The sequence below is a fragment of the Gopherus flavomarginatus genome, chromosome 1, assembly GCF_025201925.1.
Source record: "Gopherus flavomarginatus isolate rGopFla2 chromosome 1, rGopFla2.mat.asm, whole genome shotgun sequence".
Lineage (NCBI taxonomy): Eukaryota > Metazoa > Chordata > Testudines > Testudinidae > Gopherus > Gopherus flavomarginatus.
The window spans coordinates 288,453,738-288,478,368 of NC_066617.1; the positions used below are offsets into that span (position 1 = coordinate 288,453,738).

At 41.5% G+C, this 24,631-nt stretch overlaps 1 protein-coding gene across 2 annotated transcripts in view; it reads left to right on the top strand.

The window, feature by feature from the left end:
* Positions 1-3,326: 3,326 nt before the first annotated feature.
* RBM26 (RNA binding motif protein 26) overlaps positions 3,327-24,631 on the top strand; it is a 99,583-nt gene continuing 78,278 nt past the window's right edge. The window contains exons 1-2 of one of the 2 annotated variants that reach the window (XM_050947842.1): positions 3,327-3,726; positions 21,865-21,983. In XM_050947842.1, the coding sequence (XP_050803799.1) occupies positions 3,656-3,726; positions 21,865-21,983 (190 nt within the window). In that variant the 5' untranslated portion in view covers positions 3,327-3,655. The remainder of the gene's footprint in view (positions 3,727-21,864; positions 21,984-24,631) is intronic. The other variant, XM_050947832.1, reaches the window with a different exon arrangement.

Genomic DNA, 24,631 nt, shown 5'->3' on the forward strand with positions numbered 1-24,631 from the left:
ATCAGGCTGCAATTCAGCTCCTGTGAGGCATACTTAAAGGGACCTTTCTCTTCCTACCCCTCTATGGGACCCAAGCACATATGTGTTCCCTGAGATAGCCCCAGCAAATGGGGGAGAGTGGGGTAGAAAGGAGGTGAACCACGACCCTGCCCCTATCCCATAGGTAAGGGGCTGGCTTTCAGCACCCCCACTATTAAAAATGTTCCAGCACCACTGCCCATACTCCTCTGTGCAGTCTGTCTTTGACACAAGTGACAGCAATTGAGGGAGAGCACTCTCTACAAGGCTGTTATACCCCAAACCAGCCAGATAAAAGTGCCAGGCTGGGGAGTGGGCAAGGCCTGGATTCTGCCTTCCCTCTCTCCCATCCAAAATGCCATCATACCAGCTGAGCTGGTGCAGAGGGAGAAATCTTTAAAAGGTGGGTGATGCAGATTATGTCCCCCTAGAAACAAGAGGGATACTCTGAGTTACAGTATGGTCCCTGGTCTGCTTCTGCGACATCGCAACTATGTAAAGCCATAATCTAGCCCCATTAAAACAAACAAACAAAAATCCAGGAGCTATCACAAACTGTACTTTGTTCATTTATTTCAAAGTTATTATGTTACTTTTAAATATTGATTTTGTAAGTAATTGTTTAGTTGAAATGCAATACAGAGAAATCAGCAATCTTAAGTGACCAATCAGAAGAACAACATAAATCACTTACTAGTGGATGCAACCAAGATATCCTACTATAGATGGAGGAGAACTATACCCAATACATTTAGGGATACTTTGGAAGGTTCTCCATACCAGTCAAGATTTTATAGACCTCAGTCATATTCCCTCTAATTTTCTCTTTTCCAAGCTGAAAAGTCCCAGTCCTTTTAATACCTTCTTATCTGTTCCATACTCCTAATCGTTTTAGATATCCTTCTCTGTACCTTTCCCATTTCCAATATATCTGATTTCAGTTGGGGTGACCAGAACTGCATGCAGTATTCAAGATGTGGGCATACTATGGATTTATATAGTAAAACTGGAGGAAACTGGTTTGCCAGACCAATCAGCAAAGCCAATGATGACAACCTATGTGAAAAGGCTGCAAAACACCAAGCCTCTGAACTGCACTGACATGCAGAAAGCCTTATAAGACAGTCACTGTCAAAGCCAATTTTAGAAGTACTTAATGAGACTATTAAGAATGCTGAAAACACAACAGAGTTTATGGAACAAACATGGCTGTGGCATCATACTGTCTATTTAAGCAAGAGATATCATACACTACAAGCTGGAGGCCAATGTTAAGTCCATTGTCACTTGTTAATCCTGAAGTTCAACATTGGTTCCCAACAAGACCAACAAATGCTCGCTATCTTTCTGCAAGAAACTTAGCTAACTGATTAGAAGCATGCAGTGCAACAGTAAAGGACTCAGCAGTTGAAAAAGTGAAGAACTCTCTCATCACATTAAAAAAAATGTGCCTACCTGGACTGATGAATGCATCGATGCAAATGGACATCCAGTATTAACTCATTGTGTACATTATCTTAATGTCAGTGGCAGGCCAGAAGATGCATTTCTAGATGTTCAGGTATTAGAAAACATATCAGAAGCATCTGTAACAACTCACATCATAGAACAGTTAAATGCTTGTAAACTTGACCCCAAAGAGGGCTACCTGTGCATTTGATGGAGCTGCAAACTTCTCTAGAAGACCTAGTAGAGTACAAGCTTTGCTCAGAGAAAAGTGTAACCCTAATCTCTCCTATACACACCACAGAAGCCAACTACACCAACTAGCACTAGTATGAGCTGCAGAATCTTCAAAAGACATTAAAAAAGCCATAGATTTATCATCTTTGTTACACTTTTTTTTTCCAGCAAGAGTCCTAAGGAACTAAAAGTCTTGGAAAAAAATAGACGATACACTGGCAAGTTCAAATTAGTCCAACTTGCCAAAACGTGCTGGCTTTTTCATGAGTGACCCTTGATTGTTGTCTTAAAATTACTGCAACCATTATTACTGGCTTTGCAAAGTATCTATCAAGATGGGACGGATCTAAGTAGTGAGGCTGGTGGACTACTTTTGCTACTAAGTTCAGAGAAGACTGTCACCATTCTGCCTCTTGTAACTCTACTGTTGAAACCACTTGCGTCATTAAACAATGCATCTGCTACAACAGTAGTAGATCTTTCTCCAGCAATAGAAACCAACACTTGGATCAATCAAAGAGATGTCCATTGAAAATATATTGAAAGATGCAATGACTTGGTTCAGAAGTTGATTAAGTAAGGCTCTTATATTGACTCCTTAAGTGAAGAGAAAAAGAAGTGTTTGTTAAGCCATTGGAAAAGGCAAACATACTTGATTCTTCCAAATCTACAACAGCAGCTTCTGGATTCTATTCGACCTCTACATAGCTTTTACAGATGACGGTCATAAAACACGGCTACCCCTCTTAAACTTACAAAACATTGACAGTTGAGCAGAGTGAGGGCTCCTATGTGATCAGGGTAGAATAGAGAATTTGAACATAGAATGGAATATCATATGAGGAACAAATGAAGATTTGACTTCACCAACTTCTTTATCATCACTAGTGGGTGGACCCAATCTTTGTGCTATGTTTCCTGGGATGAAAGATGTAGGGATTAATCTCTTGCTACTTCCCATCACAACAGCTACAGTAGAGTGCTCTTTGTCCTCACTGAATATTATTTCATATTCTGAAAAAAGTCACTTTCTGCCTGATCATGAGCATGTCATGAAAGACTTGAAACATCGGCGACCCGAGAAGCCACCAAAGATGAAGGCACTGCACCTGTGAAGTTCGTTAACAAAGTTGTGCAAAATTACAAGAAGAAACCAAGAAGGATGTAGCTGTAGTGCTTCACAACAGTCTGCTCGAGTAGACAATTTCAATTCATGTGATGGTTTTAAAACATGAACTAAAACTAATAAAACGGCCGCAAAACATACCAGGGAGCTACACGGCTCCCCTTCACCCTGATGAGCTCACCCCTCCTTGGCCCTCACCCCTCTGTATATTCACCCCCGCCCCATTTCAATCGCTGGAGGGTCCCACCAAGACCCAGTCCCCCCCAGAGCCTAAGAACAACGCTCCGCCAGCAGCAGCATCTGGGGCTGGGCAGCGAGACCCCAGCGGCAGCGCATAACACCAATGAAATTCAGCCCCCCGGCAGCCGCTCTCGCTCCACTTGTCTCCCTCACTCTCACCCCGCCCCTCTGCAATCCCAGCTCCCTCTCCTTCCTCGCGAGGTTTTTATATTCTCGCGACATTTCAGGGCCGCCATCTTACCTGTTCGTGTTGCGGCTACGGGGGAGGGGCGGGGGCCGCGCGTTTGAGATTCACGATCTGCGCTCGGGTCCTTCGTTTGTCCGGGATTTTCCCCGTGTGGTCGGGATCTTCGGGGCTGTTGCGCCGGGCTCCCCGGGGAGGCTGCGGCGAGAGCGGGGGTCCGCAGAGCGCGGCCGTCGGGTTCCGAGCCCTCCGCGGCGTCGGGCCCCTGTCCCGTCCCCGGGGATCTAGACAGAGCCGGGCAGGCAGCTCGGGCAACGGGCGCGGAGGAGCCGGGACCCGGCCTGCGGGCGGGGCGGAACCGCCGCTGCTGCTGCCAGGGAGGCGCGGGGCCCGGGCCGCTCTGGATGGTGGCGAAAATGATCATAGAAAACTTCGAGGCGCTGAAATCCTGGCTCAGCAAAACCTTGGAGCCCATGTGAGTAACCGGGGTGACACCGCTCCCCCCAGTAGAGTCCGTGTGGGTAACTGAGGTAACCCTCTTCTCTCCCCTCTCCCCACCCGGGACCCCGCTCCCTGTCTAGAGCCTGTATGAGTAACCGGGGTACCCCCCGGGGTAATACTCTGCCTTTCTCCTCAGAGCCTATGTGAGTAACCAGGCTGACATCTCCTCTGTTACAGCCTGTGGGAGTAACTGGGTAAACCCGCATCTCTCGCCTGTGGGAATTACTGGGATAAACCTCCCAAAACACTCTCATCACCTTCTCTGTGCTTTTACAAATGGGCAGCTGGTTTTACGAATTCTAAGTATAAGAGATGTGGGCTGAAAGCTTTTAGATGGAGGATAGTTCTTTAGTAGGACATGTAGTTGTGTACCACAGGCAGCAACTTAAGCATAGAAAAAAATTAGAAACATATCACTGTGGTTAAGATTTGTTATTTTTATTTCTGAGTTACGTTTTTCAAGAAGCTTAATTTTTAATTTAGGATTGGTTAAAAACTAGCTTTGAGTTATTTTATGAGTGAACATTTCTAAAAAGGAGGCAAAAGGCTTTGCTGGAGGAATGGTGCATAATTATATTATAAGGCGCTGTATTATATTTCCTATATGCACATAGAAGGAATTGCTGGAAGTCCTCTGAGGACTAGTGGCACTCAAGTGGGGCTACTCTATGTCCACAACACAAATGTAGTCGTGGGAGCAGCTGCTGAATTGTGCTACTTCAAGCTTTAGCTTGTACTCACTGACAAACCCTCCAACCGGAACTGAAATCACCACCACATGGTAAGTAAGAGGTGGTGTATGGAAAGGACTCAAGTTAAAGGCAATCAAGTTATAATTCAAGTTAATGGCAATCAAGTTATAATTCAAGTTAATTTTGCGATGAAGACACTCTCTTAGACCTACAGGACTATCTAGTTATGCCAAAACTGTGGACCTGCCTGGAATTCAGATGGTGCAAATAAGTTTTTAGAGTCATACCAGCCCAAAAAAACCAAACTCATCCCTCATAGTCCTGTGCTGTGTTGTAGGCAATATGAAGGTGGAACTCTTAGGACATGTCTACACTACAGACTTATGTTGGTATAACTATGCTGCTCAGGTGTGTGAAAAATCCACACTCACTTCTTCCGTCAACATAGCTACCACTTCTCATGGTGGTGGATCAACTGCATTTACAGGAGAAGCTGTCCATCAGGGTAGCACATCTTCACTTAAACACTGCCCATACGAGTGAAAGTGACCCAATAAAATAAATATTAAAGCTAATTTTAAAATCATATAATGCACAGGTTGAGAAAAGAGTGTCTGTGCATCTGGATATAGTGCTTGGTTTATCCACAAATACAAAGGACTTCCAGCAATTCCCTCTTTGTGCCCAGAAAGGGCAGAAGTTCTCCCACAAGTCACTGGGGAAGAATTCATGGAGCATCTCGGCTTATTACAGTGCAAAAAATGTACCATGGAATATCCTCCTAGAAGTCTTAGTGCCACACATGAATGAGTGCTGTGCCAGTGTGGACACAGCAGCTCGTGTTGTTTCCTGGTGTGGCTGCTCTCACTCAAACTGGACTAATGAAGGGATTAACTTGGACATAGATAAATGGAGCTAACTGTAGTGCAGACATGCCCTGTGATTAATGTAACCTGTCTCCACCTGCTTATGAACTACAGCACCTCCTGTTCTCTGTAATGGAAATACTGTGTCCTGGTCCCTGGCATATCTCCTACACAGGGCTTGCAAAGCTGCCTTCAGAAGATAACCTTAGGTCAGACATTTGCAGTTCCTGTGGTTAGAGAGTCTCTTCCCTGACCATATCTCTGGCTTTTAGAGCACCTTTTTGCCACTCAAAACTATTCATTTTTTGTGAAGGGACTGAAGTGCGGGTGAGGATCTCATCATTAGTGTTTAACATCCACTAGAACCAAGTTCTGGTTTAGCAAACGTCTAAGCAATTTTTATAGCATAAATATGTCCTGTTTTAATTACCTTCTTGTAAATCAAAATTAATTAAAAACTTCTGTTGGCACATTGACTTTCCTCCATACATGGTTTAAGACTCCCAGGTATTTAGTTTTTTTTTTTTTTTGGTTTTGGATCTTTTTGCAGGCTTATTTGGTTTGCTAATTCAGATTTATAGAAAAAGTTTATGGTTCAAAATGTGAATTAAAGTAGAGTTTATATGCCATAAGGGCATAGCCTCATAAAAATGGAAAGTGTTCCTTTCACTGTGCTATGGAATTTTGGTATTGTAACTACTTACTACAGAGAGAATAAAAAACAAATTGTTTAAACACCGTTTCTGACTAATATATATAATATTTTTATTTACATTTCATGGCAAAGAATCTGTCAAAGCACTCTGACCATTATTAGTCTCTAAACAGTCTTTCCTTCTTTCCATCATTTTACTCTCGTCCAATTTTATACTGTTAGCTTTTCTCAATTAACTGGACTCAAATTCTTGCTCAGTCCTAACTCTTTTCTAAATTTATAAATTAGGTGAGTGCTGTGGTCTGCCCTACTCTGTTCCTTAATAGAATTGGCAAGCCAACTGTTTAGTAACCGTTAAAGTTGTGGCAGGATACCACCCAAAACATTAAACGATTGGACAATCTTAAAATGAAAGACTTGTGCATCCTTTCTACCTTTGTATTACTTACTATGCTATTAATTAACACTATCAACTGACTGAAGAATGCCACAAAGCTTTCATTTCAATCTCTAATAGATACCAGAAAGCGATATGTACCCCATTTTCATCAAACTTACATTCTAACACGAGTCAGCAACCTTTCAGAGGTGGTGTGCCGAGTCTTCATTTGTTCACTCTAATTTAAGGTTTCACGTGCCAGTAACATTTTTAGAAGGTCTCTTTCGATAAACCTATAATATATAACTAAACTTTTGTTGTATGTACTGTAAATAAGGTTTTAAAAATGTTTAAGAAGGTTCATTTAAAATTAAATTAAAATGCAGAGCCCCCGCACACCGGTGGCCAGGACCTGGGCGGGCAGTGTGAGAGCCACTGAAAATCAGCATGTGTGCCATAGGTTGCCTACCCCTGTTCTAATGTAAACAGTGAATTTATATCAATACTAGCAACAGATCAGCACATCTGACTGTCTCAGGACTTGTTTATACTTGCTTCTGTAGTGCTTCAGTGTAGGTAATCCACCTGCCCAAGAGGCGGTCATCAGACAGGCAGAGAAATTTGTCTGTCGACCTAATGCTGGCACAGGGCCTTAGATTGTCTTAACTACATTGTTCAGGAGTGTGGATTTTTCACGCTGCTGAGTGATGTAGCAGGGTTGAGCTAACTTTTTAGTGTAGACCAGGCCTCATACCCTGTAATGTTGGAAAATTACTGTACATGAACACTGTTGAGGTAACTAGACATTACTGGAGTATGTCATGCTGCAATCTTAATTTCCATTAAACATAGTTTTTGTTGGCTAAATTCCTGGTTTTATATATCTCTTTTGTGCACCTCAATGGACAGCTCTCTAGAATCAGGAAAAAGGGAGCTGTACCTACTTGGGGATCAGGGAGAAACTGCTGCTGCTACTGCTAGTTTCCCCATTCTCTCACCAAGAGTGAGAGTGCCTGTGAAGTGATTTAGTAAATTCTTTGTTTATAACACTTTATCCCCATTTAAAAGTTTACTGAAAGTGAGTGCAACAAGAACAGCCCTGCACTTGAGCATTGACAACATATCTTGTCAGTTGGAGGGAACCTTTGTGAAGGAATCTATCATTGCTCTTATACCAAAACACACTCATGGATATCTTGAAATTGGATACAACGAAAAGTGGTTGCAGTAGCAGGTTGGGTGGTCCTGCATTACATCAGCAGGTCTACCAATATGCTGCAGCCCTCACACTTTTCCAATATGATGCATACCTCTCTTACATTCCAAAGTACCAGTGTGGGTCATCTGCAAGGGTCATCTTGGCTGAAACTGGGGCTTGAAACCATGATCGCCAAAAATAAAAGCATGCATCTTTACACTGTGTTAGAGCCAGACTCTTAAGCTGAAAGCCACCGCAGGAGTCTCATCCTCAGTGGACTAGGCACAGAGTGGTATGCATAACGCATACTCTGACAAGTGAGCCACTTTGTAGACCAGCCACTGTGGGAAGATTGACACACTTTCCCAGTGTGTTGCACACATATTTAGCAGTTAGCAGTAGAATATTGCTGGTCAGGAACTCCAGATTCTATCATGGGCTCTGGGAAAGTGTAGGACTTACAGTGGTTATAGAGGTGGGTTAACTGAAACTGCTTCAGTGACTTTGAAAGAAAATCTAGTGCACTGGGATAAAATTGGCTTTTTCATGTTAGGGGCCTGGGTTCTTATGTAACCTCTTTGATGGAGTATGAATCACCCATCAGTTCCTGGCCTGGGCCGCGGAAACTAATGATCCATCCAACAGACCAGTCCTGATCATGGGCCATCTTGAGGCACGTTGCGCCTACACTGAGAAGACTAATTTAAAACATAATGGGAACTGTTCAGTAGCTGTTCCTTTTGTTCCTGAGTTGAGGTTCTTGACCTTAGTCAATAATAAAGATAGTGAATTGCATTGGAATTTTTAAAAAGTTACCTCTAGAGTTCAGGGGTATTTGGTGAAGGAATCTGTCGGTCTCTTCCCCTACTTTTCTAAGTGAATGACTGTTCATGCTGTCTTGTCAAAAGAAAATTAGGTTCAGTTTGCAGATGTTTTCCATGATGGCTAAAAAGTTATAAAATATTTTGTAAACAAACATTACTTATGTATAACTAATTCTAGGAGTCGGCACAAGGAGCAACAGTTTTGCCAGATGCGCAGGTCCCAGAATATTAGATTTCTTGCAGAAGAGTACAAGAAAAGTGAGATAATCCAGTGAAAAATTGCCCCAAGAGGTGGCTTTCAAAGTCCTATTATTCTTGCTGTATCAGTTTGTTTTTGATCAAAACATCATAAATTCAAACAGTGTCCCAAATTTATATTCTGGTTTTAGTTTTTGCCATTTCCATGAGATCTTAACAAAATAAAGGTTGAGAGCGTCTGTTAAAAATGAACTTTGTACCAGCTACTGCTACACCTTAATAACAGGTTTCCCGAAGTGCTGCAAGAACAAAATCAGGTAGATGAAGTTAAGGGGAAAATGAGACTATGGAAATTTTGACCAACAGATGAAAACTATTGATCTTCATATATTCAAATTTTGGGCAAATGTGAGATTATATTAGGTATGAATAATTTAATGAAGTGATGCTCTCTAGTGCACACAGGCCGTGGAATTCAGAGGTGTTGACAGTTCTGTGATGATAAAGGCTGATGGTGACCCATTCCCCCTCTCCTTTACAGGTAGCAGCTGCAGTCTGAGATGGAAACTGAGAAAACATTCTTTCCACCTAAATGTTTCAGGCTTTTCTTCATGTAATGACTTAAATAGTAGCTTAAATGTTTCAGCTTGATACGTACATTGTCAGTGTCTGCGTCCGTGCCTCTCTCCAGTCCTTGCCAGGTTAGAAAAAATTTGCTTGAGAAATAAAATTACAAAGGAATTAGAACAGTGCATTGTTCATTCTGCGCAAGTACAGAATTCATCTCCCCTGCATAAAATAGATTCTGCTGTGGAGGTGCTGCAATTTACACCTTTCACCCATGAGGGGTTTCTGTGGCACCAGAAGAAAGGGGGTAGCAGGCTAAGAGTTGGAGCAGGCAGCTATGAAAAGGGAGGGGGCAGATGCTGCTTCCTCACAGCACCTTGTTTGCAGGACCAGGTGAGGATATGTGTGTGTGGAGGGGAATGGACAGAGTGGGACACATGGGGCTTCTGGAATGTGTGTGTCACATAGACTGGGGTTCAGAAGGGCTAGTGGGACGGGACAGAGAGGGGCAGAGGAGCTAGTGGGGTGACAGCTTTGTGCCAGGGGCTGAATGGGAGTGCAAAGACACATAGGGAGGGGAGAAGGAGGGGTGTAGGGACGCACAGGGACAGGAGCAGATGTTCCTGACTGAATGGGAGAGGCTAGGGGGTCTGCCAGGATCTGCATGAGGAGGGTCTCCAGCTCCCTAACAACCCCTGCTCAATCCTCCCTCCCCCCACCAAAAAAAAAGAACCCTAAACAAACAAACCTGTTCTATACTTCCGACCCACACTCAACCACCTTCCAGGTACACTCCCAGGCTCCTTCCAAACAATTACTTCCCTCTCCCTCAGCTCCTCCTTTACCCCTGACTCCCCCAAGCCTTTGCACTGCCGAGTGGTGCAGTAAATACTTTTCTGTATTGTAGTTTAAATGTATTATTACTCAGAGTTGTGTATTAATATGCTTAGTAAGGAATCTGTTTGTCAAGAATCATTTGTATGAATTCTTTTTGTAGTCTGTATTGTTACAGAGATACTTGCTGAAAGCTGTTTTGAAATAAATTATCAAAATAATTGAAACTAGTGTGATTATGTTGTATTAGTTTGACAAAATATGCAGAATTTTAAAATATTATGCACAATTTTAAAAATATTTTGGCAGTGAATTCCTCCAGGAATAGTTATTGTCTGTAACAACCTTAAACGTTCATCAACTGTATCCCCTTTTGTTGTAATAGTATAATCTAGACTTGGCACAACTGTTTTAATGGATGCATGTTCACAGAATTATAGAAATGTGGGGCTGGAAGGGACCTCAAGAGGTCATTATTCCAGCCACCTTCATTGAGGCAGGACCAAGTATACCTAGAACATCCCTGGCAGGTGTCCAACTTGTTCTTAAAAAACTCCAATGATGGAATTCTATAGCCTCCCTTATAAGCCTATTCCAGTGCTCTTTGTGGTTAGAAAGTTTTTCCTAATATCTAACCTAAATCTCTCTTGCTGCAGATTAAAGTGATTACTTCTTGTCCTATCATCTGTGGATGTGGAGAACAGTTGATCGCCGTCTTCTTTATAACAGTCCTTAATATATTTGAAGACTCTTATTAGTCTCACCTCAGTTTTCTTTTTTCAAGACTAAACATGCCCATATTTATTAAATGAATCTCTATAACAGAACCTTTTATTGCTCTTGACCCTTCCTGTGTCCTGGCCAGTCCTCTCTCATTCCCTGAATTGCTTCCCTCACTCCTTGCTCTAAGAATGCATCAACAGTCTGGTGGTCTTCCTATGGGGACTTGGTGTCTACATATTCATAGTTAGTTTGCTGTGGGGCTTAGATTCCTGAAAGTTAGCAGTTTGCTGTATCCAGTCCAACAGAGGATGCCAGACATGCTGGTCCCTTTCTGAGGTAAATCAAGATTAGATATCTTTATAAAAGTTTTATTTTAGTTCAGTGTTTCTCAACCTTTTTAGGGTTGATAGAGGGTTGTAAGAGTTTAACCGGTTAACCGATAAGCTTGATGCTTATTGGTTTCTGGTAACGGTTAAACTCCACCCAGGGTCTCCCACCTCCAGTTGCCAGTTATGATTTGAGAAACGATGGTCTAGTTTAGGGGTCGGCAACCTCTGGCACGCGGCTCGCCAGGGCACCCTGGTGGGCCCGGCCAGTTTGTTTATATGCCGCGTCAGCAGGTTCGGTGTACCAGGGCTCCCACTGGCCGCGGTTTGCCGTCCCAGGCCAATGGGGGCGGCGAGAGGTGCTGACTGCTGCTTCCTGCCACCCCCATTGGCCTGGGACAGCGAACTGCGGCCTGTGGGAGCCGCGATCGGCCGGACCTGCGGACGGGGCAGGTAAACAAACCAGCCCAGCCCGCCAGGGGCTTTACACAAGTGGTGTCCCAAGTTTGGGAAACACTGGACTAGATGATCATAATGCTCCCTTCTGGCCTTGAAATTTTTATATTTGAGAACCTGTATTTTTGTTTTGGTGAACTAAGGCAGGATCATTTGAATCCTGTGGCATGTTGAATCCAAATTTTGTGGTAAGAGTCTGGATTCCATAACAGTTTGTTAAAAATTGAGTATTAGTGAAAGTAATATGAAAATGAATAATGCAGTCCAGCGTCCTGTATTTTGGTAACTGAATGTATTTCACATTTTCCCCAAATTTTTAGTTGTTGGTATGCTGCAGCAAGTTCTGTACTAGTAGTGTTTAACTGCAATGTAGGAACTATCAGAGGAAACCTGGAGATTTTGGTAAATGAGTAAGGGACAGGTGAGGCTTTTGTCACCTGGAAGGACAGAGGAAGTATTTTGGTGTTGTGGTTAAACATGTTACTTGGATGCTTCTGAATTGATTAGCAGTGAAATAGTTAAGTGCTGACATGAAATAGTCTTTTTTTTAGGTTTCAGAGTTAACAGTCCAGTGAAATCAATGGAACAGTTACATCTTTTAGAGCTATTGCTCCATGCTGTCTGCAGACTTGGGGAGAGATTACTGCATGGTTTATGCTTGGTTCAGATTTTCATAGTAACTTAGCTTTGTACCCATAAGGGCTAGAAATATAATTAAAAAAAAATTAGGCCTGGGTGATTCCTGAAACTTTTGCCAGTATAGCAGTGTTGGTTAGGGGTGGTGGTGGTTTGGCGACATTTCTATACAGGTAAAAACCCTTAGTGTAGATGCGGTAATACTAACATAAAAGTGCTTTCACTGGTATAATTTATTTCACTTGCTGAGCTGGTATATGTTCTGGCAAAAGAACTTGCTTGCTGGAGTAAGCTTTCTCTCCGCTAGGAAGGTTGGCTGGTTGTCTGACAGGGTGGACCCGCACCTGAAACAGGAAGCGAGGTCCAGGGCACCTGTAACGGATTACCTGCTGGCTATTTCATGTCTTGAACAGTACTGCCAAAACCAAGTATTCAAAAACAGTGCGTCTCGTCCCCAAAAATCGTGACTAAATTAAAATATTTTTAAACCTTGGGCTTTTTATTTACCTTTGGTTTCTGAGTCTTTAGGGTACACTTGAGACACATTTTTCAGCTTTTCACTGCCACTATGAGAGCTAGAAAGTTACTTTAAAAAAAAAAAATTGAAGCTGAGGTGCTCACATTATGTCTTTGCTCCAGAAGTTGGAGCTTTAAGAAAAAAAATCTCAAGACTTACGATAAAATTTGCAGGAAGTCAGAGACAGCAGAGCTTTTAAGCCTATTAGACTGAACATAAGAATGGCCATACTGGGCCAAACCAAAGTTCCATCCATCCCAGTATCCAGTCTACCGACAGTGACCAATACCAGGTGTCCCAAAGGAAGTGAACTTAACAGGTAATGATCAAGTGATCTTTCTCCTGCCAACCATATCCACCCTCTGACAAACAGAGGAATGGAATTCCTAGCCCATCTTGGCTAACAGCCATTAATGGACTTAACCTCCATGAATTTATTTCTCTTTTAAATCCTGTTATGGTCCTAGCCTTCGTAACCTCTACAGGCAAGGAGTTCCAAAGGTTGTCTGTGCGCTGAACTTCCTTTTATTTGTTTTAAACCTGCTGCCCGTGGATTTCATTTCATGGCCCCTGGTTCTTATATTATGGGAACAAGTAAATAACTTTTCCTTATTCACTTTCTCCACACCACTCGTGATTTTATATACCTCTATCATATCCCCCCTTAGTCTCCTCTTTTCCAAGCAGAAAAATCCTAGCTTCTTTAATCTCTCCTCATATGGAACCCATTCCAAACCCCTAATCATTTTAGTTGCCCTTTTCTGAACCTTTTCTAATGCCAGTATATCTTTTTTGAGATGAGACCACATCTGTACGCACTATTCAAGATATGAGCGTACCATGGATTTATATACGGGCAATAAAATATTCTCCATCTTATTCTCTATCCCTTTTTAATAATTTCTCACCTCCTGTTTTGCTTTTTTTGACTGCCGCTGCACACTGCGTGGACGTCTTCAGAGAACTATCCACAATGACTCCAAGATCTCTTTCCTTAGTAGTTGTAGCTAAATTAGCCCCCATCATATTATATTTATACTTGGGGTTATTTTTCCACTGTGCATTGCTTTACATTTATCCACATTAAATTTCATTTGCCATTCTGTTGCCCAATCTCTTAGTTTTGTGCAATCTTTTTGAAGTTCTTCACAGTCTGCTTTGATCTTAACTATCTTGAACAGTTTAGTATCATCTGCAAACTTTGCCACCTTACTGTTTACCCCTTTTTCCAGATCATCTATGAGTAAGTTGAATAGGTTTGGTCCTAGGACTGACCCTTGGGGAACACCACCTGTTGCCCCTCTCCACTCTGAAAATTTACCATTTATTCCTACCCTTTGTTCCCTGTCTTTTAACCAGTTCTCAATCCATGAAAGGATCTTCCCTCTTATCTCATGACAAGTTACATAAGAGCCTTTGGTGAGAGATCTTGTCAAAGGCTTTCTGGAAATCTAAGTACACTATGTCCACTGGATACCCCTTGTCCCCATGTTTGTTGACCCTTTCAAAAAACTCTTAACGGATTAGTAAGACATGATTTCCCTTTGCAGAAATCATGTTGACTTTTGCCCAACAGGTTACGTTTTTCTGTGTGTCTGACAATTTTATTCTTTACTATTGTTTCAACTGATTTGCTCGGTGCTGACATTAGACTTACTGGTCTGTAACTGCTGGGATCACCTCTAGAGCCCTTTTTAAATATTGGCGTTACATTAGCTATCTTCCAGTCATTGGGTGCAGAATCTGATTTAAATGACAGAGTACAAACCATAGTTAATAGTTCCACAGTTTCACATTTGTGTTTTCTTTCAAAACTCTTGGGTGAATGCCATCTGATCCCGGTGACTTGTTACTGTTAAGTTTATCAATTAATTCTAAAACCTCCTCTAGTGACACTTCAAACTGTGACAATTCCTCAGGTTTGTCTCCTACAAAGGATGGCTCGGGTTTGGGAATCTCCGTAACATTCTCAGCCTTGAAGACTGAAGCAAAGAATTCATTTAGCTTCTCTGCAATGACTTTATCGTCTTTAAGTGCTCCTTTTGTATCTCGATTGTCCCGGGGCCCCGCTGGTTATTTAGCAGGCTTCCTGCTTCTGATGTACTTAAAAAACACTGAGTTTCTAGTTTTGCTGTATTCCCCTTTAAGCTTCTTCTTTTGGTGCATGTGTATTTTATTTATTTAAATAAAACCAAGAAAATTTAATAAACAAAACTAATAAAAAAGTTAGTTGCGTAGTGAAACACTGAAGTCAGCAATATAACAGTTAATTGGGACTGTAGTCGTAACGCTCCTCATGTATGTACAGTGCATTACATTCTGTACATTCTAATTATGTGATCATATACTATTTCTCATAGGTTGTTTTGCATCCTAAAACATATTCTTGTATTTTAAAAAAAGTATGTAAGAATTGCCATACTGGGTCAGACAGGTAGCCTAATATCCTATCTTCCAGCAGTGTCCGGTACCAGATGGTTCAGAGGGAATGAACAGAATGGCAGTTATTGAGTGAGCCACCTCTTGCATCCAGTCCCAGCTTCTGGCATTCAAGAAGGGACATCCAGACTATGGGGTTGCGTCCCTGACCATCTTGACTAATAGCCATTGATGGACCCATCTTCTATGAACTTATCTAACTCTTTTTCAAACCCAGTTATATTTTTGGCCTTCACAGCATTCCCTGGCTATTAGTTCCATAGGCTGACTGTATGTTGTGTGAAGAAGTACTTCCTTATGTTTGTTTTAAACCTGTTGCCTATTAATTTCATTGGAGACCTGTTTTTTGTGTGTTTTGTGAAGAGGTAAATAGCACGTTCCTATTCACTTTCTTCACACCATGATTGTCTAAGGTTTTCTGGAAGCCCAAGTACCCTATGTTGACTGGGTCACCCTTGTCCATATGCTTGTTGACACCTTCAGAGGATTGTAATAGATTAGTGAGGCATGATTTCCCTTTACAAAAGCTGTGTTGATTCTTTCACAACCTACTCTGATAATTCTCCTCTTTACTATTGTTTCAACTTGTTGCCTGGTGCAGAAGTTAGGCATACCAGCTTGTACTTACCAGGATCGCCTCTGGAGACTTTTTAAAAAAATCAGTGTTACATTGAGTATCCACCAGTCATCTGGTACAGAGGCTGTTTTAAAGAACAGGTTACATACCACTGTCAGTAGTTTTGCAATTTCATATTTGAGTTCCTTCAGAACTTTTAGGTGAATAACATCTGGTCTGGGTGACTTATTACTGATTAATTTATCAGTTTGTTCCAGAACCACCTCTATTGACACCTCAGTCTGGGACAGTTCCTCAGCTCTATCTCCTAAAAAGAATGGCTCGGGTCTGGGAATCTCCCTCACATCCTCTACAGTGGATGTGAGGATCCAAAGAATTAATTAACTTCTCCACAGTGTTCTTGTTTTCCTTGAGTGGTCCTGTCATAAGCAGATTGTTAAGGGTTAATGTCTCTTGTACCTGTAAAGGGTTATAAGCAGGGAACTGGACACCTGACCAGAAGACCAATCAGAAGACGACACTTTTAAATTTGGGCGGAGGGAAACTTTTGTGTGTGTTCTTTGTGTGTTGTGTGTTCTTCTCTCAGAGGGTCTGAGAGAGACCAGACCTTACTACAGGCTCTCTAAGTTTCTTTTCATATAGTAAGTAAAAACAGGCGGTTTAGGCTTTTTGATTGTTTTTACTCTATTTGCAATTGTGGATCTGGCTGGTTAACTTTTATATGTGTAGTTGCTGGGAATATTCTGATTTGATTGGTACTGGTGGGAAAATCTCTTTCTGGTGTCTGAAAGCTATAGGACCCTGTAAGATTTACATCTTGAAGTTACAAAGATAATTCTTTACTTTTTCCTTCCTTTTATTAAAATATTTCTTTTTTATTTTAGAGAACCTGATTGATTTTTTTCTTCCTTGTTTCCCTTGTGTTATTCCAGGGGATTGGGATAACTCACTAGGACGGGTGGGGGGGGAGATGGGAGGGGGAGAGATAGAATCTCTCTTTGTTTTGCTTGAATCTGTTTGCCTCTTTGTGGAAGGGAAGGGAGGTGCTTCTCTGTATGGTAATTTAGAGGTTAGATCAGTATCTCTCAGGATAGCCCAGGGAGGGAAATTCTGAGAGGGGGAAAGGTGGGGGGAATGGTTTATTTCTCCTTGTTCTAAGAACCGAAGGGATCTGGGTTCTTGGGGTCCCCAAGGAAGGTTGGGTAGGTCAGAGTGGCCCAAAACACTATATTTTTGGGTGGTGGCAGTGCTATCAGATCTAAGCTGGTAATTAAGCTTAGAGGATTCAGGTGCTAGTATCTCATTTTCTGAACTCTAAGGTTCAGATCTGAGAAGGAATGCTATGATAGGTCCTTTAGCAACTCAGTTGTTCAGTGGCCCCACTGATTGTTTGGCAAGCTTTCTGTGCTGTTGTTTTTTGTGTCTTTTGCTAGTTGCTCTTCAAATTTTAATTGCTAAGTCACTCAATTTATATGCCATTTTTGGAAAAATGTCTGTCTTGTAAAACTAAAAATATAAACATTAAAGCTATTTCATCTTCTCTAATTCTATGTAAAAATTGTTGTAACTTTATTAAGACTAGTGAGGATAGGTACTGTTTTTAAAAAAATATATTGTGGTGTGTTCCATATAATTGCTAGACAGTTATTTCTCTTAGGAGTAAGTGCTATACACCTTTTGAAGAGGGAAGGACAAGAATCTTGCTTATATGTGAAGTGACATTATAATTAAAATTGCATTAAGGAGCATTAAAATATTAATCTTGCAAAGTCAAGCACTCCAAAGGTAGGAAGTACTAGAATTAAGATTGCTTAGGGAAACCACATCTCTACCACTAGACTCCTCATTTGTGTAGGCCCACAAAGATCAGTTCTCCCTTTGGCCCTGTTCTACATATGGATGCAGCCACTAGGTGAATTGGTCAGGTGATGTGGACTCAAGTGTCAGCAATGTGCAAATGAGATACAGCTCTACTTATTTCTCACCGTTACTCCTGAGAGCCCTGCCTCTCCATGCCAGGTTTGTGCAAGCAGGCGCAGCAAAGCAGGATCCAAATGTGGGGAGAATCCAGATGTGGGTTGAGAGGGTTCTGTGTGGGGCAGTCTGGGTGTAGGCAGTTCAGTGGGAGATTTGGGCACGGGGGGATCTAGATGCACAGGGGCTTGTTGGGGAGGTTCTGGGTGCAACGGTAATGGAACTCTGCGGGGGGGGTCCACGTGAAGGTTGTTAGAGCTCAGCGAGGGGGTCTGAGTGTGGGTGGGGATAGAGCTCAGCAGGGGGGTCTGGATGTGGGGAGTTCAGTGGGGGGTCCAGATGGCGGGGGGGCGGAGCTCACTAGGGTTGGGATCCAGGTGCAGCTGTTTGGGCCTCAGTAGGGTGGGGATCTGGGTGTGGGTTGCTCATCGGGGTGGTGCAGTGGGAGGGGGGCTTGTCAGGGGGTACACCATGCCACTACAACCAAGCTGGCCCAATGCTTGGATCAGATCTGCTTATGAATGAAGAAGAGCTGGTTGAAGCTGAATTGAAGCAAGATAGAAGTGATGCTGGTGCACAGGGTTGAAATTTGCAGCTACTATGCAGTTTCCTTTGGCTGAAGGTACATAGCCACAATTAGTCAATTCAGTCTGTAGTTTGGGAATGATCTGATTTCTCGCTGACACACGTTCTTAAGTATTAATATCCTTCAGTAATACTTTCTGCCATCTTTGGCTTTTCAGGAGACTGTCCCGTCCTGGGAGACCATGATCTGGTCTCAGTTTTTCATTCCTTTGTTGCCTGAGGGCTGGACTACAGCAATACAGTGTACCTAGGCATGAAGCCTTCAGCCCTTAGGAAGCTCCAACTAGCATATAACACTGAAGCATGTCTTTTGAGCAACACAGGTTACTGTGAACACATCAGACCTGTCCTCCGCTCCCTACACTGGCTTCCTATATAATACTGAGTCAAGTTCAAGGACTTGGTCCTTATTTTGAAGGCACTCAGTGCCCCGGGCCCAGCATATCTAAAAGTTTGCCTGATGCCTCAGGATGAAGACTGGAGTTGACATCTTCCTCTTCTGGCACAATGAGGGTAAGCTTATTCTGTGTGGGAGAAAGAATTTTCTTGTGGGGAAGCGTGAAACAGTGAAACAAACTCCCCCAGTAACTAAGGACCACTACAAATCTCTCCATTATCCACTGCAAGTGCAAGGCACATTTTTTTTGACCTTGCCTTCTAAAATATGAGTAAAGAGAAATGTTTTTTCTCATATGTAAACAAAAAAACAAACAAACCCAAAAATCCAACAGCAACAAAATACAGTGCTCCACTGCAGTGGTTTTCAACCTGTGGTCTGCAGACCCCTGGGAGTCTGTAGATGATGACTAAGGAGTCTGTGAAAGTTGGTCATTACCATAGAACAGTGGTTTTCAGTCTGTGGACCCATCGGGGTTTGCAGACTGTGTCTGATTTCCAGAGGTGTTTGCACCGCTGTTAGAAACTTTTTAGGTGTCTGCAAATGAAAAGAGGTTGAAAACCACTGCTTTACTGTATACGTGTTTCCCCTTGGTGAAAGGATGAGAGAGCAAACAATAAATCACAGATGTTGGTCAACTCACTTAATACAATACTAGACAATGCTCATATCCTACAGTGATGTGTGGTGTAAGAATCTACATATCTTAGAGTCTTAATTCAGCCCCATTTTACATATGCATTATGATAGCTTTACCCAACATCATATAGAAAGTCTATGGACAGGCCTGGAAAACGATTAAACTCTCCCAAATGCCAAGCCAGATGTTTAACACAAGAGTATCTCTTCTTAATCACTGTCTATCCATTGAATGAAGACGAGTTTTGTAGGACAAATAGTATGTGATAATGTAAATAAAGACTGCATCGTTATGCATATGCATTGAGAGTACTGAATTAAATTTGCAGGAGCATCTTTAATTTTTGCATTTCCCAATTTTTGAGTGCTTGATCATGCAACTATAGCATCATTTTAGCTTAAGCTTTATTTATTTCCTTGGTTTTTTAAAAAATTAAAAAACAGAACACAGATTTCATCATGTGGAACCATATTGACATCTCTTCTTCCACAGGTCATCCCTCTTGCCAAATTTCAAATCCTTGCTCTAAAACATGGGGGCGCTAGAACATCTCAAAGAAACAGCTGAAATACATTTGTAATACAATTTATTTTTCTCTAACTTCCTTCTTGGAAACAGATTAGCTCCCCCCCCCCCCCCCCCGAGTCTTTAAAATATGTATATAAAATCCACCTGATGTAGAGACTTGTCTGGGCTGGACATTGTGATCAGATATCACAAGCTGGGAGGAGCAAGCCAGCAACCAACCACACTGGCACCACATCCTCCCATGAGGCAATGGCCCGCTGTGAGGAGAAGTGTCCTGCCCTCGAAGCTGAAAAGAGAGAAGGAAGGAAAAAGAAACAACTTTCTCCCAGCAGGCAGCTGGCGGACCAGGAAATGTCTGTACCTACGGTGGGCGGATCTGTTTTTTCCAGGATTGGACTCCTGAGTCGTCTCAGGACCCATATGTAAATCTGTGGTAGAGATCATCCTCAAACTGAGGGATCGTTGCTACTGCTGATCTACCTTGGAGTTTAGGTCGGCTTACCAACATTGCTCGGGGTATGAATCTTTCAACGTAGCTGTGTCAATCTAACATATTTAGTATAGACCTGGCCTTTGAGTGCTTTGCTTGAAGGCCTGAGCTTTTATCCTTTGTAGCCTTTGCATTAATGTTTTTGATTATTTTTGCCTCAGTGCTTCAATGCTTTTCCTTGAAATCTCCTCCCCTCCCGCCACCACGCGGCATTTTGAGCTTTCATTGAAACTTGAACACACTTGAACAAACTTCAACACCTCATTTCTCCCATGTGTTGGTGCACTTGCCTTTATGTAGTAATGATGTATGAAAGCTGTTTCCAGGGGTTTTGAAAAGAGATTTTTAGCCAACTCAATGTTACCAAATACATGACAAAATAAGACTAGTTAAAGTGCTAGTAAATATAGAGTAGGGGTTCTCAAATTTATTTATAATGTAGATAATTTTAATACCATCTTGTGGTGCCCCATTCTACCCATTTGTGATTATGCAGATCATCTCTCTTCCCATTCACTATTTGATTTTCCGTGTGGCAACTCCAGGAATTCCTACATGAAAAAGTAGGGAAGTTTATTGTGTTTTTAGTTTCTTTTAAGGCCATTTAGCAGCTGGAAACAAAGATCTGATACAATGTTAACTGACTAACTCTGCACATTGCTACCAAAAGCTTTGTGGTCTACAGTTTGAGAATCTCTGCTCTAGGAAATCCTCCTTTGGCAATGTGATGAAACTCAAGGATGTTAGAATACAGAGAATCTCTCCTGCTTTACACGTGCTACTCAAGACAACATTTCTGTCTTCCTTACATTTGAAGAGGAGTGAATAGAACTTTTTTCACAGTGCCACTACTTAACTGACGCAAGGTCTCAGTTGGGTAGGAGGTGTTCTCTCTGGTATAGGGATCAAGAAGAGGATACTAGATATCAAGAGTGAAATCCTGTCACTATTGACGTCAATGGCAAAATTTCCTATAACTTCAATAGCATCCATATTTCACCCCAAAATTAACCTTTACTTGTCATTACAATTCATGTTGCCTTCCTAATTATGCATAAGTTTTTCACTTTAGTAACGCTTCAACACTGATGTCTAGATGGCAACAGGTCGAAAATAATGTTTGTGGTCAATGCTGAGGGGCAGTCTATGTTTTGTAGAGCAGGTAGAAATAGCAGCTATTGTTCATATCAGCATACTTCAGAAAAGATTACACTAACCAGGTGTAAATTATTATCCCCTGCTGTAATCTTATGTTTTGAGATGAACTACAACATGGTGGTTAATGTGTTATCTACTGTGCATCAGTACAAGCGTGGCAGAGATGTAATATACATTCACTTCATTTTTCTGTGAAGGAGGTTAAATGACATTATCTTCTTGTGTAACATAGGTAGATGAAGATGAATTGCTAATATCCAAAAGGTTAGATATTTTAACATGACTTTGGGGTTTTTTGGTGGCCCAATCTTATCATTTCCTATTGAAATTGATTGGAAGTTTAATTGACTTTAACAGCAGGAGAATTGAGCCCTAGACGTGTGTATTGTGCCAGATTCAGGCAGTCTTGAGCTTTTCATTACTGAATTCTGTATTTTTATCAATTATTTACAGATGTGATGCAGATCCATCAGCCCTAGCTAAATACGTTCTTGCTCTGGTAAAGAAGGATAAAAGTGAGAAAGAGCTGAAAGCATTATGTGTTGATCAGCTGGATGTATTTCTTCAAAAGGGTAAGAAGTCTTTGCTGTGACTATAAAACTTCAATGATTTGCTTTGCTTATTAATGTTCGTGTACTCAGCTTAATTTAGGATTAACTGCTATTTATCTTTTTTATGAGCCTTCGTTAAGTGCAGTTAATTCAATTGCGTGAAGAAAATAATTTATGAAATTTAACAAAAAACAGCGGTATTGTACGATATCAGGATAATATATATCCTGGGTACAGCTTAAATTTCCACCAACAATGTAAATAAGGACACTGAAGTTTTTTATTATAATAGATATACTGGAACTGAGTACATATTTGGGAGTGTGAAATATATGTCCCTTTACCTTCCCCCAAAAATTAAACTTGAGATAAGATTGAGAGCATACATCACTAATTTTAGGGTAAATTGAGGTAAGGTTGTAGTAATTAAAACAGTTTGGAAATACAAGAAAGTCATTAAGTTTAAATTTAAAAGGAACACAAACTTTTTTTGATTATGGCAGGGCCGTTATAAGACATGCCAATAACCTTCATTCTGTTCTTTCTTAGGACATGACTGCAGAGGGCAACTCTGAGACAGTCTTATCCACTCATTTCAGTTTTTTTAATTTGTCCAAGTTTTCATCCTTTGTACTGCTTATGTGCCAACCTTTTAGCCTCCGTTAAAGTCTCTCCTTAAACCAGACTTCCGTTTACTCATTCTTTTGTCAGTATGCTGTATGAGTTAGAAGGTAAAATCTTTGGGGCAGGGACTACGTCTTCCTCTTCAGTATACAATATGAGGGCATATTGTACTTACTGTACAATAAACAATAAGCCTTCAATTATTGCTTCCAAGTAGGCTCTTTGATCACTAAGATTACATCATTTTGGGGATCATATTTGCATTGTGTGTTTGGCAGCGTAAGCACACTGCTGACTCCCACTCTTATTAAAATACTTCTGATTTGGGAAAAAAAATAGCAGGAATACAAGGCTAGCTGTGTTAGTTGACAAGTCATCTTTAAAACCCCATTCCAAAAGGTGTGTACCATGGGCCATCTTACATGGAGATGGACTTGCTAACTTTTGGTAATAATTTAACCATGTTGACTCATAAACTTCAATGTTATGATCACCTAGTCTGATGACCTGCACATTGCAGGCCACAGAACCTCACTCACTTCTGAAATGAACTCCTAACCTCAGGCTGAGTTACTGAAGTCCTCAAATCATGGTTTAAAGACTCCAAGTTACAGAGAATTCACCATTTACACTAGTTTAAACCTTCAAGTTTGATCTGTGCCCCGTGCTGCAGAGGAAGGCAAAAAAACACCAGGGTCTCTTCTAATCTGACCTTGGGGAAAATTTCTTCCTGACCCCAAATATAGCTGTCAGTTAGAATCTGAGCATGTGAGCAAGACCTGCCAGACACATATCTGGGAAAGAATTCTCTGAAGTAACTCAGAGCCCTTCACATCTGATATTCCGTCTCCAGCAGTTCGGGATTTTTGTTACTGACAGTCAGCAGTGGACCACATGCCACTGTAGACAATCTCGTCATTCCCCTCCATAAATTTATCAAGCTGAGTCTTGAAGCCAGTTAAGTTTTTTGCCCCCACTGCTCCAGAACTTCATTCCTCTGATGGCTTGTCTAATTTCAAGCCTAAACTTGTTGAAGGCCAGTTTATAGAAGTTAGTTCTTGTGTCCACATTGTCATCTAACTGAAATAACTCCTCTCCCTCCCTGGTATTTATCCCTCTGATGTATTTATAGAGAGCAATCATATCTACCCATAGCCTTTTTTTGGTTGGGCTAAACAAGCCAAGCTCTTTGAGTCTCCTTTTGTAAGGTAGGTTTTCCATTCCTTGGATCATCCTAGTAGTCCTTCTCTGTGCCTGTTCCAGTTTGAATTCATCTTTCTTAAACATGGGAGATCATAGCTGCACACAGTATTCCAGATGAGGTCTCATCAGTGCCTTGTGTAACGGTACTAACACTTCCCTGTCTCTACTGGAAATACCTCACCAGACGCATCCTCAGACCATATTAGCCTTTTTCATAGCCTTGTCACTTTGACGGTTTATAGTCATCCTGTGATGAACCAATATACCTCCTCCTCTCTTACTTCCAACTGATAAGTTCCTAGCTTATAGCAAAAATTCCTGTTAGTCCATAAATGCACTTTGCATTATTAAACTTCATCCCATTTCTATTATGCCAGTTTACAAGATCATCCAGATCTCCTTGTAAGATATTCCAGTCCTCCTCTTCATTGGCTATACCTCCCAGTTTTGTCTCATCCACAAATTTTATTTGCACACTCACTTTTTGTGCGAAGATCAGTAATAAAAATGCTAAATAAGATTGGTCCCAAGACTGATCTCTGAGGAACTCCACCAGTAACCTCCCTCCAGCCTGACAGTTCATTTTTCTGTATGACTCTTTGTAGTTGCCCCTTTAACCATTTCCTTACCCACTTTTCAGTTCTCATAGTTATGACCCTACCAAATTCACGGTCCATTTTGGTTAATTTCACAGTCATAGTATCAGAGGGGTAGCCATGTTAGTCTGGATCTGTAAAAGCAGCAAAGAGTCCTGTGGCACCTTATAGACTAACAGATGTTTTGGAGCATGAGCTTTCGTGGGTGAATACCCACTTCGTCAGATGCATGTAGTGGAAATTTCC